Source organism: Bos grunniens, chromosome 3, assembly GCF_055505025.1.
Source record: "Bos grunniens cultivar Pamir isolate PY7600 chromosome 3, Bosgru_T2T1.0, whole genome shotgun sequence".
Lineage (NCBI taxonomy): Eukaryota > Metazoa > Chordata > Mammalia > Artiodactyla > Bovidae > Bos > Bos grunniens.
This window is the reverse complement of record NC_141167.1, coordinates 8,177,251-8,195,410: the sequence shown is the minus strand read 5'-3', so window position 1 is coordinate 8,195,410 and position 18,160 is coordinate 8,177,251. Positions and strand designations below refer to the sequence as shown.

Here is an 18,160-nt window from a genome sequence, read left to right as displayed (position 1 = left end):
GCTTGAGAGATAATATATAAAAATTCCTTGAAAAAACGGAATACATTGCCATAATAATAAAGATAATAAAAATAACAGATGGCAAATGAAAGGTAAAGCCAAAAAAAACCCCCCAAAATAAAAAAACAAAACAAGATGGTATTTTACAGAGGTTATATACAAATCACTGTATAAAAATAGAATGGTATTATTATGCTATGAATTACAGAACACATAGATTTTGTTGTAATTTAAGTATATTTTAAAAACACACATTTCTGTTGCCTCTCAGCAGAAGCAGTCATTTTACTTTTATTTATGACACACCGGCTGCTGTAATTCTGTTGTGTTCTCACCTGGAGTGGAACTGGCTTTCCAGACGCTGCCTTGAGAAAGGGTACAATTCGTCTGGTCCTGGTGATCCTTCCAGTGATGCAGCGGCCCCTGAGGCTGGTACCACCAGATGGGCACCGTCAGGAAACCCTGAGGAATGGAGATTTCGAACTGCTGATGCACACAGATTAAGTCAACTTCCACTTCCACAGAGAAACATCTTGGTATAGAAAATGTTCCTGAATTTAGGATTTTTCCTTAAGATGTATGTATTAACCATCATACATTATCATTCACCACTTTTACATTTAAAAGTTTAAAATCATAAAAATCAGTATGTAGGATGAATGGGACTAATGTTCTATAAATTAGGAACTACGATAAGTGAAAAGTATAAACAAACTAACAAAACATTTGACAGAACAAACTATAAAAATACTTTCAGGCATCGGAAGAGCACTGTAGCACAATATACCAGTTACATGCAGTTTTTAATTTATAAAATTTCTAAAGGAACTTTCTAGAGAAGCAACAATCTATTGATCTAAGGTGCATTCCTACATAACATCTACATGAAATAAACCCATCTCCTAAAACACATTCTGTAATTTCAGTTTTACTAACTTGACTGGTTCTCTCCCCTGCCTTTTTTGAGTTAGTAAAGAACCTTAGTAGATCAACTGTGCTACAGTGGTCAATTTCCAACAACAGAAGATGAGACTGTGGGGAGAAAGACATGGATTTTTAAATACATACTTTTCAAGAAATGCATGCTAAAATTTGAATATTTTTTTGTTTATCAAATTGGTGACAATTAATAAATACTCAACTTCCATGCAATAAATAAATAAATGTAAATAAGAGCAAAAAACTCCATTTTTTTATTCAGTTCAAACCTAAACTCTTGTAAATTGGTGCTAGGAGTATAAACTGCTGCCAAGTTTCTGGAAAGTAATTTGGTGTTGTCAAAATTTAAAATGCCCAAACCCTCTGACCCAGCCATTCTATGGTTGGGATTTTATCTTCTGATATACTGGCCCATGCATACTGAGATATTCACTGCAAATTGTTTATGGCAGCAAAAACCATGAACCAGCCTCAAGGTCCCTTTTTAGAAGACTGGTACATTACGGCAGGCTGTAACTTTTGACAAAGAAATTTCAGTTCCAGTTCTTTATCCTATGGATACATATGTGCAAAATGGCAAATAGACAGTATTTTTGGCAGTGTTATTTGCATCAACACAAGACTGGGAACAACCTAACTGTACTGGTTAACTCATGGGAGCCTCCATACACATCAAACAGAATGAGACAACATTTTGTGTACGGATACAGCATATATATGGGGATAAACCATTAACAAAGAAAGCTAGGTGCAGAATACACTGTCAAACTTATAATCTTTGCTGTAAATAGAAATATGTATATATACATGAATGTGCACACGCATGCTCCATATACACACATGTGTGTATCGAAGTATGCGCTTCTCGAAGGATACAGGGGAAGCTGGCTGCCGGTGGAAGGAGGACAGACCCCATGGGGATGGGGCCTCCTCTTCCTGGCCCAGCTTTTTACATCCTTTATATTCAAAAATTAAAGAGCACGGTATAAAATATGACAGAATTCTTTGAAGTCATGAAAAAGAAAAAGGTAGGTCTGTATGTGCTGATGTGAAGAGATCTTCAAGACATACTAAATGAACAAAAACAAAAACCACAAGGAATAAAACACTGCATAGAATATGATCCCCTTTATGTAAACTTTGAAAAGGCTATGGACATATTCACACTCAACATACAAACAGGTGCAATTTTTTTCTTGGAAGTACAAGAAAGGAAAAATAATTGGGCTCTTTCTGGAGAGAAAGATATAAGAGAAACTTGTTAATCATTCTATAGCCTTCTACATTGTCTGAATTTTCTAATCATAAGCAAATGATTGTCTGAGTGCTAGAATTTGGGGTAATTTTATTTTCCTCTTTATATGTGTCCACATTAATAAAAACAACAACTACTAAATATTGGCCTTTCTGAGTGGTCATATGCAGGGTCTATGCAGAGGAGTGGTGCGAGCCCCCTCACAGAGCCACACTAGGACTGCAAACTTGGTTCAACTCTTTGGGAAAATGATTTGGCTTGTTAATTCCATCTTTAGAATTGTCTTAAGAAGGATTTATATTTATTACTATTTATAAGAACAAAAAGTTTAAAACAAACTGAGATATAGATGATATCTATATAGATGAATTAAATTGTGCTAAGTCATACACTGGATATACTGACTGTTTTTAGATTTTATGGCCCAGTTAAAAAATTAAATATAAAAAATAGGAAATAAAACTGTACATACAGTTGATGGAAGGAAAATATATAAAGATGTAAAGTATGGTAGCTACCTGGTGGAATTTGGGGTAAGTACTCTATACTCGTTATGATTGTATTTCCCCATTTTCACACGATGACAACATATCATCTTTGCAATCACAACACAGAAACTGCTATTTACAAAGTGTCTACTCGGGAGCAAAGTCTTACCAGAGGAGGAAGTTTTCCTTCAATTAAAAGCAAAGTATCTCCAGAACAGATCATAAGCTCTTTCAGCTTTGCATCCTAGAAACACAGAAAGTGAAAGTCTTTTTTGTCACGACTTCTGGAAGGAATAAAGAGACCATTCAATCTTTAAAACAAACAAACAAACAAACACTGATGCCTCTATTATCATTTCAAGAAATAAGTAGATGAATAATGAAGCAGATATTGAAGAGATGGAAATAAGCTAAGACTATAAAATAATACATCATTATGTACTAAAACTGTATAATTAAGAACTTTAAAAGATTAAAGGAAGGAAGATGGATGAGATGAAAAATGGCAGACTAATTTACAGAAGATAAAATTTTAGTTAAGCTTAAAAGATGAGCTGGATTTAGAAAAGTCAGAGGAAACAAGGAATTTCTCAAGGAAAGAAGAACATGGCAGGACTTCCCTGGTGGTTAAAGTGGTAAAGAATCCACCTGCTAATGCAGGAGACACAGGTTTGATCCCTGATCCAGGAAGATCCCACATGCCACCCATGAGCCACAGCTATTGAGCCCGTGCTCGGAGCCCAGGGGCCACAACTACTGGTCCATGCACCCTAGAGCCCGTGCTCCAACGAAACAGGCCACTGCGAAGAGAAGCCAGGCACCAAAACAAAGAACAGCCTCCTCTCGATGCAACAAGCGAAAGGCAAGCCTGTGTGGCAACGAAGACCCGGCACAGCCAAAAAGTAAACAAACAAAATTATCACAAAAAAAGAAGAAGAAGAACAAGGCAAAGCCAACGTTAAGTCAAGGGTCAGTATGATTTGCATATATGATTTATATAAAGGGGAAGAGCTAAGAGACTAGATTAATTAGAGTGGGAGGTATCCGCTGGTGAGTAACAGGAAAGAAAACTGGGTGGGAAACAGGTCACAGGTCAAAGAGGTGTGGAACAGAAAAAAAGGAGTTGTCAGTTGCTTTTAAAAAGCCACTCAAGATTTCTGTGAAGAGGATTTTTAAAGATCACCCTAAGTTGTCAGACCTGTGACATATTGATATGAAGTGGGAAATGAATACCTGGGCTTAGGGACGCCAGCTGTAGTAACTCAGGCAAGAGGCAAAAAACACCAAAATGAAACAAAAGACCAAAAATCAGGGTTTGAACCAGGAGGCCAGCAATGGAATTGGTTGAACAAGAGTGTAAAGACTGACAGGTCTCTGAAGGCCAGGACCAAACATGACCCACGTCAGGTAATGAGGGTAAGCCACATGTAGGGCTGGAAAAGGTTAGGATGAGAAAGACTAACAGCAAATCTGTGAAGTGGAGCCAGTTCTGAAGGTAATGAGTTTGCTTTTAGAGAAACTGTTTGATACTGGTTTGAGAATTAGTAAGAGAAGAAAATGAGGCAGATATTTGACTAGATAAACTCTTCTGACACCCAAACTTTGCTGCTAAGTTGCTTCAGTCGTGTCGGACTCTGTGCGACCCCAAAGACCACAGTCCACCGGCAGCCTGGTGGCTCCCCCGTCCCTGGGATTCTCCAGGCAAGAACACTGGAATGGGTTGCCATTTCCTTCTCCAATGCATGAAAGTGAAAAGTGAAAGTGAAGTCGCTCAGTGGTGTCTGACTCTTCGAGACCCCATGGCTGCTGCCTACCAGGCTCCTCCGTCCATGGGATTTTCCAGGCAAGAGTACTGGAGTGGGCTGCCATTGCCTTCTCCATCCAAACTTTATGTCCTGAAAATTCTTTGAGGTCCACTTCTTACTCTAGGCTGTCAAATTCCTGGCCAGGACTCATAGGGGACTCTCTATTGGCTGTTACACAGCAAAGACCTTTCCCTGGAAAGCCCTGCTTTAAATCAGCCTCTGCTGATGTCTAATGCCAGACTCTCACTGAACAGAAAGCAGGCACATAAAGCCTGGGGGAAAGGGTTGTACTGAGCACAACCATCTGAGGCCACAGATCTGGACTGTGAGGCCTGAAGCTACTTGGAGCGGCAATAAGGAGATTAACCAGGATGAAAAGACACTCAACATCACTGATTACTAGAGAAATGCAAAGCAAAACTACAATGGGGAATCCCCTCACACCAGAGGGGCCATCAAAAAAGTCTACAAATAATAAATGCTAGAGAAGGTGTGGAGAAAAGGGAACCCTCCTAAACTGTTGGGGGGGACTCTAAATTGGTACAGTCACTATGGAGAACAGTAGGGAGGGTCCTTAAAAAACTAAAAATAAGAGTTCAGCTCAGTTGCTCAGTCGTGTCTGACTCTTTTCGACCCCATGAATCGCAGCACGCCAGGCCTCCCTGTCCATCACCAACTCCCGGAGTTCACTCAGACTCATGTCCATCGAGTCAGTGATGCCATCCAGCCATCTCATCCTCTGTCGTCCCCTTCTCCTCCTGCCCCCAATCCCTCCCAGCATCAGAGTCTTTTCCAATGAGTCAACTCTTCACATGAGGTGGCCAAAGTACTGGAGTTACCATATAGCAATTCCACTCCTGGGCATATATCCAGAGAAAACTCTAATCTGCAAAGATCCATGCACCCCAATGTTCACAGTGGCACTATTTACAAAAGCCAAGACATGGAAGCCACCTGAGTGTCCATTGACATATGAACAGATAAGGAAGATGTGGCACACACACGCGCAATGGAATATTAGTCCGAAAAATAAGAATGAAATAATGCTATTTGCAGCAACGTGGATGGACTTAAGAGATTATCATACTAAGATAAAAAGACAAATATACACTGCTTACATGAAAAAATGGTACAAATGAACTTATTTACACAACAGAATAGACTCACATACAAAGAAAGCAAATTTATGTTTACCAAAGGGGAAACTAGAAGAGGGATAAATTAGGATGTTGAAATTCACATATACACATTACTATGTATAAAATATATAACCAACAAGGACCTACTGTACAGCCAAGGATTATACTCAATATCTTATAATAACCTATAACAGCAAAGAGGGCTTCCCAGGTGGCGCTAGTGGTGAAGAACCTGCCTGCCAATGCAGGAGACGTGAGAGACAGGGTTCAATCTCTAGGTCAGGGAGATCCCCTGGGAGAGAGCGTGGCAACCCACTCCAGCAAATGAAAAGAATCTGAAATAGACTATATATATATATATTTTTTTTTTTTTTTAACAGAATCACTGTGTTGTACACCTAAAACTAATACTCTAAATCAACTATACTTCTATAAAAATCAAAAACAAGAGGAAGAAGAGTAACCAGACTCCAACCATCCTATAATAACTTTGCTCCTACGTCTTGTCCTAAGTGTCTGGCGGAATTTAGAGATGCAGCTTGAAGCAGAGCCTAAGTGACTGGCTGCTAAGTTGAATTTTGCCATCATCAACTTGCAAAGAAACTCTGAGATTAAAACATTCAGGTTTCAAAATTTAGAGCATATCTTCAAATTCTTCACTGGTTTAAATGTCCTTTGTTCTCTGTAGTTCTCTGCCTCTTAATGAAGAACTACCACTAGAGACATATTCTCTCATCAAAAGAGGACTCAATATATATGTTAGATACGTTCCCACTTAGCTGAAACTTTCCCTCTGACCCTGAAAAAACTACAGTGAGAAGAAATGAAAGTAGATCCACATATGGATTCTTGTATCCTAAAAAAAGTAAGCTTTCTCTAGAATTTATTTACATGAGTAGGGTGATATCCTTAGGAAAACACAAAACAATCACTTTACAAATGAAATGTATAGAAATAATCTTACTTCTTCACATAAAGGCTCCCCAGCTTCAAAGCACCAATCCATTTTTCGTAAATGCCATGTTTCTCCTAGGAAGGAATCAAAATCAGGATGGAAAAAAAAAGTCAGAAAAATATGGTTTATGAGTTTTCCAGGAATGACCCTTCTGGATAAATGAATATCAAATGGGATATAATCTAATAATTGTTGACTAATTTTAAAAGTAAATCATCTCTTCAGAGCATGAAAAAAATTAACTTGCTGCCCCAACTTGGTCAATCTTCTGTCTATTCCACCAAGTACTATATGCCTGCAAATAAAAATACTTGGTACTAGTATGCAGCATCTATTTATACCTTTATTATTTACATGTACATATGCATGTCTACATCACACGTTAAGTGTAAACAGATATACATACAAGCATAGAATCCCTTCTAAAATCACGAAGTTGTCTTGGACGTAAATACATGCTAACATTACTCAGCAACTGGTAACATGTACAACAAAACTGTTCCTGTCAATCAGCAGTTAACCTAACAAAAAACTTCGTTCAGCACAGCAGTTTAATGAATTGGGTATAAAAGAACATTTACGAATGTTAATTAGATTTCAGATTTTCACCATGTTTATTACACTGACAAAATGGGAAGAGAATATTTTTTTTGAGGACAGGGAGCTGAGTAAAAGTTGAAAATCTTGGTTACTAAAAAATTAGTGATGTTTTATAACAGTCAACTCCCCCACTCACCAAAAGAAGCTCCAGACCAGGAAATAAACACAGATCTCATATTTATCCTGCACAGGCCACAGGTTTTGAATCCCCTCTTGTGGCTCAGACGGTAAAGAATCTGCCTGCAATGTGGGAGACCCAGGTTCGATCCCTGGGTTGGGAAGGTCTGCTGGAGAAGGGGATGGCAACCCACTCCGGTATTCTTGCCTGGAAAATTCCATGAACACAGGAGCCTGGTGGGTTATAGTCCATGGGGTCACAAAGAGTTGGATACAACTGAGCAACTAACACTTTCACTGTAGACCCTCTTTTGTCATTATTTCTAGTTTTAAATGCAGCACAGGTGTCGCTTCATTGGTGTCTGACTCTGTGCGATCCTATGAACTGCAGCTGGCCAGGCTCCTTTGTCCATGGGATTTTCCAGGCAAAAATACTGGAGTGGGTTGCCATGCTCTCCTCCAGGGGATTTTCCCAACCCAGGGATTGAACCTGTGTCTCTTGGTCTACCTGCATTAGCAGGCACTTTACCACTAGCACCAACTGGGAAGTCTCTTTAAATGCAGTAAGTTGTATTGATATTTAACTTAATCTAAGTATGTTTAAAAAAACAACACCAGTAAATTAAGAGTGAACACCATTACGTCACAGCACAGCATGGCAGAAAGGAATCAAGAGTTGTGAAATCAGAGCAATCTAGCTACTTGTGGTATAACTCTGGGTGAGCTGTTTAGCCATTCTCTGCATCTGAGAAATGGGAACAAGTGAGGATCCCTGCTGGGAGGACTAGTGTGGAGATGAAACAAGATAACACAGGAAGTTCCTAGAAGAGTGCCCTGAGCCTGAACAAGCAAACGTCCCTGCCAGGTGATGGAGCCCCAGGCTTCTACTCTGGTGCAGAGGAAGGGCAAGCACTCAGTCTACTGAAACCAGCTTGATGCCGCCTCAAGCTCGCTCACATGGCTCCACCTGGGTAGCCACTTCAAGATATCCTGGGTTTATTTTTTTCATTCATATTTCCTTCTTTACACATAAATACTGGCATCAAACACAACGTACTGAAATGCTGAATTAATGAGGTTAAAAAAAAATCAGTAAAGGATCCAGGAAATTCCAGTGGGTCTAAATCTTAACCTCATCTCTTCTGTATCTCTGCTGGATCCTATCTAGGCTCCTTCCTTAGAAGGAGGCTAACCTACACTTAATTTTCTTTTAGCCTGCAAAGAAGAATCAGGAGAATTATGTGCATAGCTGACAACCCTGGAGAAAAGCAAGTTTGAAAAGTTTTCATTAGGCTTATAGAAAATGCATTACAAGTAAAGGACGGGGACAAGCTTATGCATCATCATAGTCTGTAACCCACCTGTGAGGCCACATTTGTCCAGCATTATCTGCAGACACTGTTAAGAAAAAAAATTATGTTCATTTGTAGTTCTGTTTCTGAGTTACAGTACGAGAAACACCTTTCTTTTGATCCTGGGACTATCTGAGTCTGATTATATTTAACAACTCTCAAACAGATAAAGACATACATGGTTAACTGGTTAGGTAAGCACTCCTTAAGGGCCAAGGAGGTGCAAACTCAGCAGAAAAAAAAAGCTTTCAGTGTTCACATCCAGAACCTATATGTTCTTCCACTTCCAGGTCTGCAGTATGATTTTCTTATGAGGACTAACAGTGTATTTCTGACCAGATATGATTAATTAGGTTGCTTTCACCATGACTTCCTGCTGGGGTCCAGCCCCAGCAGGATCCAGGGGTACCCTCAGGATGACAGCGTCAGCAATAAGGAAAGTAAAAGGGGATAGAAAGAGGCTTGATCTTCCTTGGTTTACATGGAACTTGCTCCGTTCATGGAGGCCGCAGGCACCCTCTTGGTGGGGTGAGGACGCAGGACACCCTCTCCCCGATGAAGACGCAGGGCGCCTTCCCAATCGGGTCTTAGAAGCCCAGGCAAAAAAGTGAATTCAGAGAGCCCTTGTGCCCCAAGGAGTCATCCTGAAATAAGAAGAGAGAGAGAAAGAAAGAAAAGGAAAGAGAGAATGACATGGGGAGACCAAGCTTCGGTGAGCGAGGCCCATAACTTTATTTTCAAAAGGAACTTTTATACCTTGACTTGTACATAGAGGGAAATGAAAGATGCAAAGTCATGCAGAGTCAGCCCAAACATTACATCTGTTTTGTCTTTATCGAAGCCAGGATTTTTTCTGCATACCTTTCCCATAAACAATGTTGTGTACATTATCTTCTGGCCTTGGAAGGCCTGTGGACATTTTATGACCCTTTTTTGATAAAGGCTGCTCAACCAGAAAACTTATTTTCCCTTGAAGTGTTTTTTCTTTGTATTTCTAATCTATGTCAGCCTCAGAAAGTGCTAAACAGAGTTACATTCTCATGGAGCAAAGGTGCAGTGAGTTACAACAAAGAAAGTACCAATTAGCTCAAAGGTCTGATGTGGTTGATTCCAAGGCTGCTGCTTGTTTTTTTACATTCCAACTATGTTAACCAATGCACTCCCAGGTGCACAGTGGATAAGGGATACGGGCACTTGGCAGCAAGCATTGGCTCAACAGTGAAATCCTACACCAGCCCTACTCTAATAGTTTTTAACTCTTCGAAAGGCTCTATATTTTTAGAATGTTTTCGGCTTCCCGTGTCTCTAACGGTTGGGAGGCTGTGAACAATCACATGCGTAGCTGCAAGAGTCTGGATAAAACTGTCAGGCAAGCTAGAAAGCCATCAGAGGGGTTTGAATTGAAACACTCCTATCATGCCCAAGAGACTTATTAACTAAAGCCCTAAGTTGACTTTTTCCAGAGAAAGGTGGTTGGGGATAGCCCCCTATTAATGTCAGAAGAATTGGTGAAAGGTACAAAATAGTAAGACAGACAGATTCTAGTTTTGGGGTAGATGCTTGAGCAGATCCAGGGGGTCCCTCGAGTCATGATCTGCCTTGCTCATCATGGCTCTTCCACATGACCTTGTCATGGGTGGGATCTCCCGTGCTGGCTCCCAGCAACTTCCCAGGTAAAGAACCCGCCTGCCAATGCAGGAGACCTACAAGACATGGGTTCCATCCCTGGGCCGGGAAGATCCCCTCAAGGAGGAAGTGGCAACCCACTCCAGTATTCTTGCCTGGAAAATTCCATGAGCAGAGAAGCCTGGCGTGCTACAGTTCACAGGATTGCAAAGAGGCAGACGTGACTGAAGTGACTTAGCATGCAGAGATAAGTAAACTCTGATTCTCATAAAAGGAGATTAGCTTTTATTTATCCAAGAAGCAACTGATCATACACCAACTCACAAGGGGAAAACTCTGCATGCTATGAGCTCACAGCACAATTCAGTGAACGATACATGATGAACAGACATTAGAGCAAAACAACAACAGTCATTAAAAACTCCCAACTTCTTGAGCTGAAAAATATTCTTAAATAAATTTAGGGCAAAGGAGTAAGTAAAATTTGATTTATGCTATAACCGAGCAGAAGGGAGAGGGCTAGGGATGATGACTGCTGCCCTGCTTGGCTTACAGGAAAATGGCAAACAATCCAGACAGCCCTGGATTGACAGGGGAACGTTTACATAAACTAGAAAAGGTCTTAAAACAATTAAAGGCTACAAGAGGTTTATATTTACTGGCTTTAAGAGATGTTTAAAATATTTTAAGTGAAATGAAGTTCTAGGATTCCATTTATGATTTTAAAAGAAACCAAGTCAAGCTCTTATTTCTACATGTACATACATACTACACATTGGTACACATGCAGCAAAGGTGTGGGAGGGTACGCTATTGATGTGGATGGGATTACATTATCCAGTGCAAAAGTGACTTCTGAGGAAAGGACAAGAATAGGGTGGTAACTAAGGAGGACTTTTAGTCACCTGTGAAGTTTAAAAAGTAAGACTAAATCCACAATTACCTGTATGATTAAAGATAAAAGCAACTATAGAATTAAAGATTGTTTAGAAAATGATGACAGGAACAACATAGAATGGGGCCAAAGAAAACTGGATTCAAAGAAAACCACAGTCTCAAAGGCCTCTATTATTTAAGAAAAACGAGCGATTAAGCATTTAACTTAACTGTTTCTGACAGAGGAAACTACCAGTATAAAGGCCTGTCTGAAGAACAGCACAGAAACCAACGTGGCTGCAGTAGACCAAGTGAGAGTAATAGTTACAAGTTCTGTTTGTTTTTTTTTTAAAGATACCAAAGGGCCAGATCACAAGGGCCTTAAGGTCACTCAGGGGCTCTGCTCTCATTCCAAGTGAGATGGGAAAGCAGAGGAGGGCTGTGTGTAGAGGACTGACTGACCTTAACTTTAAAGGATTGCTCTATTTCTTTGTAAGAATGTACCCTAGGAGGTGCCAGGTTAGAAGCAAAGAGGTCAGTTAGGAAGCTGCTGGAATAATCCAGATGAGGGGTGAAGGCAGTGAAAGCAGTGAGGGAATGAGATGTGGTCAGATCCCAGATAAATCCTGATGGTAGAACCAAAAGCATTTCTTGAAAAACTGGTAATGAACAAAGAAAGAAAAGAATCAAAGATGATTTCAAAGGTTTTGGCCTAAGCAAGTGGAAAATGGAGCCACCATAACGGAAAAGGAAAATGTGAGTGAAGTGCATTTGAGAGAGGTCAGGAGCTCCACTGTGGGAGTGCTATCATTTGGGATGACAATCAGACGCCAAGGAGTAGCTGGATATATGAGTAGGCATCTATGAACTGAGCATGAGGTGCTCACAAGGCAGAGAGAAAAGGAAACAGACTGAGAAGGGGAGGCCTGAGAAACGGGATGAAAACCTACAGAGCTGCAGTCTTCTCTAGGCAAATGACAAATGTCATTAAGTATGTTACCGCTGCTGAAAGAGCAAGTAAGCAGATGCCTGGGACCTGCTCACCAGACACAGTAACATGGGGGCCTTTGGCAGCCCTGATACAGCAGTTTCAGCTCTGGGGAGGGGAGTGGGTAGGCACGGGGAAGGGGTCTGCCTACAATGGTTTCAGGACAAAAGACAGACATACACGTTCTTCGAAATGAAAAAACACTGAAGTTACCCAAGGTCACACCCCAGGCACAAAGGACTAACCATCTTTTCCTCTGAGAAGCTGCTGCCTTTCCACCAACGATATCTCCAGTCCCTCTTCACACTTACAACGTATGAACATAAATAAGATACTAAACTGCCCCTAACTCTTGATAGCGTCCAGTCCACAATTAGCCCATACCCCTCCTTACAATCATTTAGCACAAGTCCAAGCCCTGTCAGGGAGACCATTCGGATGAGAGGTGAAGGCGACAGCAGGGGAGGGAGGGGTGTCGGGGACTCTAATTCTTGTGATAAGAACCTCATGCTGGCAGTAAGTCAGCAACAAGTCTGTTTTTAAAGCTAGCCACCCCCAGCAAAAAACTCATTAAAGTTAACAGGCAAATGAAAAACTGGGAAAATACTTACAGCATATAGCAAAGGGTAAAAAATATATATTATTAAAAATATGTTTAATCACAGAAAATTTCAAACTTACGCAGAGGGCTGTAAAATGAACCCTCAGGTACCCATCTCCAGCCTCAGCTCCTGCTGTGGCCCGTCCTGTTTGTCAATACCCCCCCCATTTCCCCTGTCTAGCTCCCCAGATTCTTTTTTAAAGCACATGTCAGGTATCACTTCATTTATTGATATTCAGAACTCATCCCTAAAAGATGAAGATTCTTTAAAAAACCGTAACTGGTAAATAATTATGATATAGAATTCCTAAATAACGAATATCCTGTCAATGTTCAAATTTCAGTTCCTGTGGTTTGAATCAAGGCCATATGAATTCTATACATTGTGCCTGCCTGCTATTTCTCCTAAGTCTCCTTTAACCCTGCTACTGATTTCCTGAAGAAGAGTTTTCCACTTGGGAACTGTGCTGACTGCTGGCCTGAGGTGCATTTAACAGGTCTCTCTGTCCCCTGAACTTCTTACAAACTGGTACTCAGATGTTGATTGGACTCAGGTCCAGTTTTGTTTTATGTTTTGGCAAGAAGAGCATGGGTATTGCTTTGAATCTCTAAATGTCTGGGTTACTCTTGGGGCTGTTAGCAGTTTTTCAGGATCATGGCTTAGATCCATTAATTCATTAGGACTTGAAAAACGGTGATAGTTTAAATTTTCTTCTTCATTTTATTAGCTGGGATATGTCTATTTAAAAAAATCTTCTCATTATCTATTTGGTTATTGTGAGGTAAAGTTTGCAAAAGAAAAACAGGATAAATATTTGATTCTTTCCTTTTTGGTTCCCTGGCATTCACTAGTTAGCAATGAACAGCATATTTTTAAAGATCATTATGAACTCATGGATTTTATGTATGTGTGAATCAGATTTCATTATTATTCCCACTGAGGTTCACTCGCTTATCTTCAGGTTGGCTCCTGACTCTCTTTGCTAATCTCAGAAGTCTCTGCTAGCTTCACTGCTTCTGCTGTGGTAAGAGTTCCAGGTACCTCACACACTTTCCTGACCGAGCGGCAGGACAAGCCATTACTCCAAGAAGCCCTAGTCCTTCCTGGAAATGGTGTTTAGCAATCACAGTCTGGGTACTGGGGGGCCTGCTACTACTAGGTTGTTCATTGTTTCTATAAGCCGTTTCAGGAGACAGTGATAGAAAAATAATTTTTTAAAGAAAAAATACATCAGGTTCATTCTGACTCTTCTAATTAAAATTCAGGAGTGCAGGCTTTATTTATAACCACATTGATGTTATCTGTCTGTTCATTTTCCAATACTGAAAGTCCCTGTTCTTAGTGATACCCACGTAACTGTTTGCTTTATCATACACACACACACACACACACACACACATTCGTATCTGTGTGTGTCAGATTATGTGTGTATACATAATGTAAAATCACCAGAAGGAAATATACCAAAATGTGAATATTAATGGGATAAGAGATAATGAGGAGTTCTGATTTTTTTCTTTTAATCCATTTTTATACATCCTAAATTTCTACAATAAACATGTATTATCAGTAGTCAGAAAAGAAAAAAAATAATCTTATTTTTAAAACCACGGCCGGCTCACCAACTTTCAAGCCAACCAAAGCACTCCTTTAGTGAGTACATAGAATTCTTTAAAGGGTATTATGTAAACCCTAGCCTTAGGATCACAAAACCCTAATACAGGTTACCACTGCTGCCTACCCCAAACACCCACAGACCCTGGCTCCCAAAGTAAAATAACTTACATCCCTCACAGATATTGTTTCCTCTACTACGATCTCCATCTCTGTCCCAGGGTGAACATCACTCCCCAAAGCAAAAAACAGGAACAGCTAAGATTGAAACAAAGGTATAAACACAATTTAATTTGAATTTTAAAATTCTATAAATATATAATTTATTTCCAAAAGAGAAAGGCCAATGATCATAAAACATTAATAAAAATCTCAAATTATGTAAAAACAAGTCTTATGTTGAGTAAAGTTATAATTTAAACAATAATCTTGACTGCCTAGAAAAGTAAGATTCTTTATCACCAATGTTTTTACTCCTAATAAACATCTCTCACGGATATTTATTCCACTATGATCTCCATCTCTTTCTTAGTCATTCCTCAAGGAGATTTGCAATTATTGTACACTGTAAGCATTAACTGTGTTTTTTCCGAGTCCTTAATTTGTGATCTTATTTTCTGTCCAGAGGCCCCATATACTTCAACTCCCAGAAACCCCCAAAAAAAAATGTAAACCTGATCTCGTCTGTTCAGTTTCTTACAGCCTTATTTTTCCTTTCTAATGCAATTCACTTGTCATGTTTCTCATTCTCTGAGCTTGTCATGTACTACTATTTGCTAGAGTTTGGGGAAGAACAAATTAAAGGGTCGGGGGTGGTTGGGAAACTAATGAAGTGGATTAGTTCCATTACAGGGATCCAGGAGCCAGGGGGATCTTGATATATGAGTTCAGCTTACCCCGATACAGAGTCCTAACAGTAAGGACATCACTATGCCTTCTGGACTGTAATGAAAGTTTATTAAGTAGGCAGGGCTTCTTTCTGGCAAAGGTCAGTCTGATAGTATTTTATACATAAAATGAACACTGATAAGAAAAAAGCTGCTGTGAGTCTATTATGGAAGGCAGTAATTAAACTCAAAATCAGTACACTGTATTTCATTAAATCTAAAATACTGCTGGTTGTTACTTATTATTTTATGTACCACTAAGAAAGCAAGCACAGCACCAGCTAGAGCTGTAGGAAGCCACTGACTGTGAGATGCACTAAATCTCCCAGATATTAAAATGTAGGAGGAAAGGGGTGAATTTTTATGAATTATGGTGGTTGAAACTAGAGGCCATTCAACTTTAAAGATCCCCCTTAACCACAAAATTTTCACAGGAAAACAATTTTATGAATATACTTTGATGTAACATTTTTGATTTAAACACAGAGAACTAACTATATGGATATATTCCTACAGATAAAAGATATAATCTAAGGAAAAGGAAAAATTTTTAAGAAAAACAGTATTACGTAGTTAAGGAAAGAATTTTGCAATTAAGGGCTTCCGATCATGGGAAGGTGGGTTTTGGTCTGTTGGGTGACCTCCTTTTACCTGAGAAGAAGTTGGTGCTTTTCCAGGACACAGTCCCAGTGAACTCCCCATCTTCAGTCCTGCTTCCTTCAGAGTGCATCTGTCTGGCACTATAAAGAATTTTGATAATGTGGCAAATGTTACTAATTCCTACCTCTTTGGGCAAAAGAATACACTGAGATAATCTTTCTTTGAAAATCAAGAATGTTAAAGAAGAAAACTGAGTTGTCCTCCATGCAAAAGGATTATATATATTCTAGTTGTTTGATTTCAGATTTTCTCACTCTAGAACACATTATTCTTGTTATCTGTACAACAGTGCTAAGAAGTAAGAGGCAGCTATGAATGTTCTAGATTCATACTTAACAAAAACCAGAAAGCTGTTGGTTGCAAGGATTATGTAATATTGTGAATTGATTCATGAATGATGGATTAGCTTCTTTCAAGTTTAAAGCTGTTGTGATGACTACCATGAACAGTTTGAGTAAATTAAGTCTAATGACAAGATACATTACAGAGGTTAAGAATCAAGTCTCTGGTTACAATGATAACTGGTGTCACAATAAAATTAGCAAAACAAAAACTTTGATAATAAACCTGGAAAGATGTAACTAGATCAAAACCATGACTAAAATGAGCATCAGTTAATCAAGAAGAAAGATGTTTTACTTTAGAAAACAGAGGTGACTGAAATTTGGGGTAAGACTTTCTGTAATTCATAAGGAAGACACCTGGATGACAGTATGGTTTATAAACCAGTTTATAAAAGGTACCTTCAGAATATTAGGTATTAGAAGTCACTGTTTAAAGTAAACATGTTGACAAAGATAGATGGCATGATTATGTGCCAGCTTTTGAAGGCTAACAAAAAGATTTACCTGGACAAAGCAGTTTCCCATTTCTATCAATAGGCCTCAAACAGCTGTTCTCAGCTATAAATAAAAAGATGCTGGTTAGTGCAGCAAACAAACAAAAAAATAAAAGATACTCTACTGTGTTAATTAGCAAGAAGTTGAAAAACACAAACAAGAGACAAAAAAAAAAACAAAACCCAGCAACAAAAAACCACGTACAGGCAATCTTCCCTTTGCGCAGCAGCACAGAACCATAAGGACCCTTGTGCAAGGTCAAACTGTGCAGAGAAATCTTAATTAGAAAAATTACGATCACACTGTGACTTTTAAAAATTTCTGTCAAAACATTAAAACTGTCAGTTATATGTGTACACTGAAATGAAAAAAATAGTAAAACTAATATTTACACTCCAATTTAAAACACTACAGACATGGAGAACTAGAATGTTTCCTTTGCAAAAAACAGATCAAGAATCGCTTAAACAGGGCCTGCTTTCTTCTCGTACAGCTCGAAGGACAGGATGAGCATCTTCTTTGCCCCTGAGTGATACTAAGTCTGGATCAGCTTCCAGTATTTTATGCTTAGTAGTTTCAATTTCGTGAAATATCTCCAAGAGCTCCTTTAACATAAAGTTTTGTGCTGGCATCAGTTCTTCTGGGATTATTTTCATAACTTTTCATCATGACCACTTTCCTCACTTCTGTGAGTTCATGCTCACTGGCTCCTCTGGCTGCAGACCTTGAGTCTCTTGAATGACAATAATTGGCTCCATATATATTTGTTTCTTGCTTGCACTTTCACTGTTGTTGGCTAATTATTATTATTATTTTTTTTTTTGGTAAAATATCACCTGGTTTTATCACTGGGAGAAAAGGAGACCATAAACTACACACTTTGCTGTCCATGTGGTGAAATGAACAGCAGCTGCGTACTGACCAGTTACTGACATGCTTTAAAGAGTGGTCACTGATTACAGCTCAGTTCAGTTCATTTCAGTCGCTCAGTTGTGTCCGACTCTTTGCGACCCCATGGACTGCAGCATGTCAGGCCTCCCTGTCCATCACCAACTCCTGGAGTTTACTCAAACTCATGTCCATTGAGTCGGTGATGCCATCCAACCATCTCATCCTCCGTCATCCCCTTCTCCTGCCTTCAATCTTTTCCAGCATCAGGGTCTTTTCAAATGAGTCAGCTCTTCTTATCAGGTGGCCAAAGTACTGGAGTTTCAGCTTCAGCATCAGTCCTTCCAATGAATATTCAGGACTGATTTCCTTTAGAATGGACTGGTTGGATCTCCTTGCTATCCAAGGAACTCTCAAGAGTCTTCTCCAACACCACAGTTCAAAAGCATCAATTCTTCAGTGCTCAGCGTTCTTTATAGTCCAACTCTCAACACTACTGGAAAAATCACAGCTTTGACTAGACAGACCTT

At 39.4% G+C, this 18,160-nt stretch overlaps 1 protein-coding gene across 43 annotated transcripts in view; it reads right to left on the bottom strand.

Annotated features, from left to right (window-relative positions):
* Positions 1–18,160, bottom strand: part of USP40 (ubiquitin specific peptidase 40) — an 89,594-nt gene that overhangs the window by 21,637 nt on the left and 49,797 nt on the right. For 25 of the 43 annotated variants that reach the window (XR_015155213.1, XR_015155215.1, XR_015155221.1 and 22 more), the window contains 7 exons: positions 16,752–16,805; positions 15,895–15,983; positions 14,528–14,614; positions 8,660–8,696; positions 6,591–6,655; positions 2,852–2,926; positions 336–462 (listed from right to left, as the gene is read on the bottom strand). Coding sequence is in view for 7 of the 43 variants with exons in the window: in XM_086377238.1 (XP_086233364.1) it covers positions 336–462; positions 2,852–2,926; positions 6,591–6,655; positions 8,660–8,696; positions 14,528–14,614; positions 15,895–15,983; positions 16,752–16,805 (534 nt within the window). In the remaining 36 variants the exon portion in view is untranslated. The remainder of the gene's footprint in view (positions 1–335; positions 463–2,851; positions 2,927–6,590; positions 6,656–8,659; positions 8,697–14,527; positions 14,615–15,894; positions 15,984–16,751; positions 16,806–18,160) is intronic. The other 18 variants (XR_015155256.1, XR_015155257.1, XR_015155243.1 and 15 more) reach the window with 2 other exon arrangements.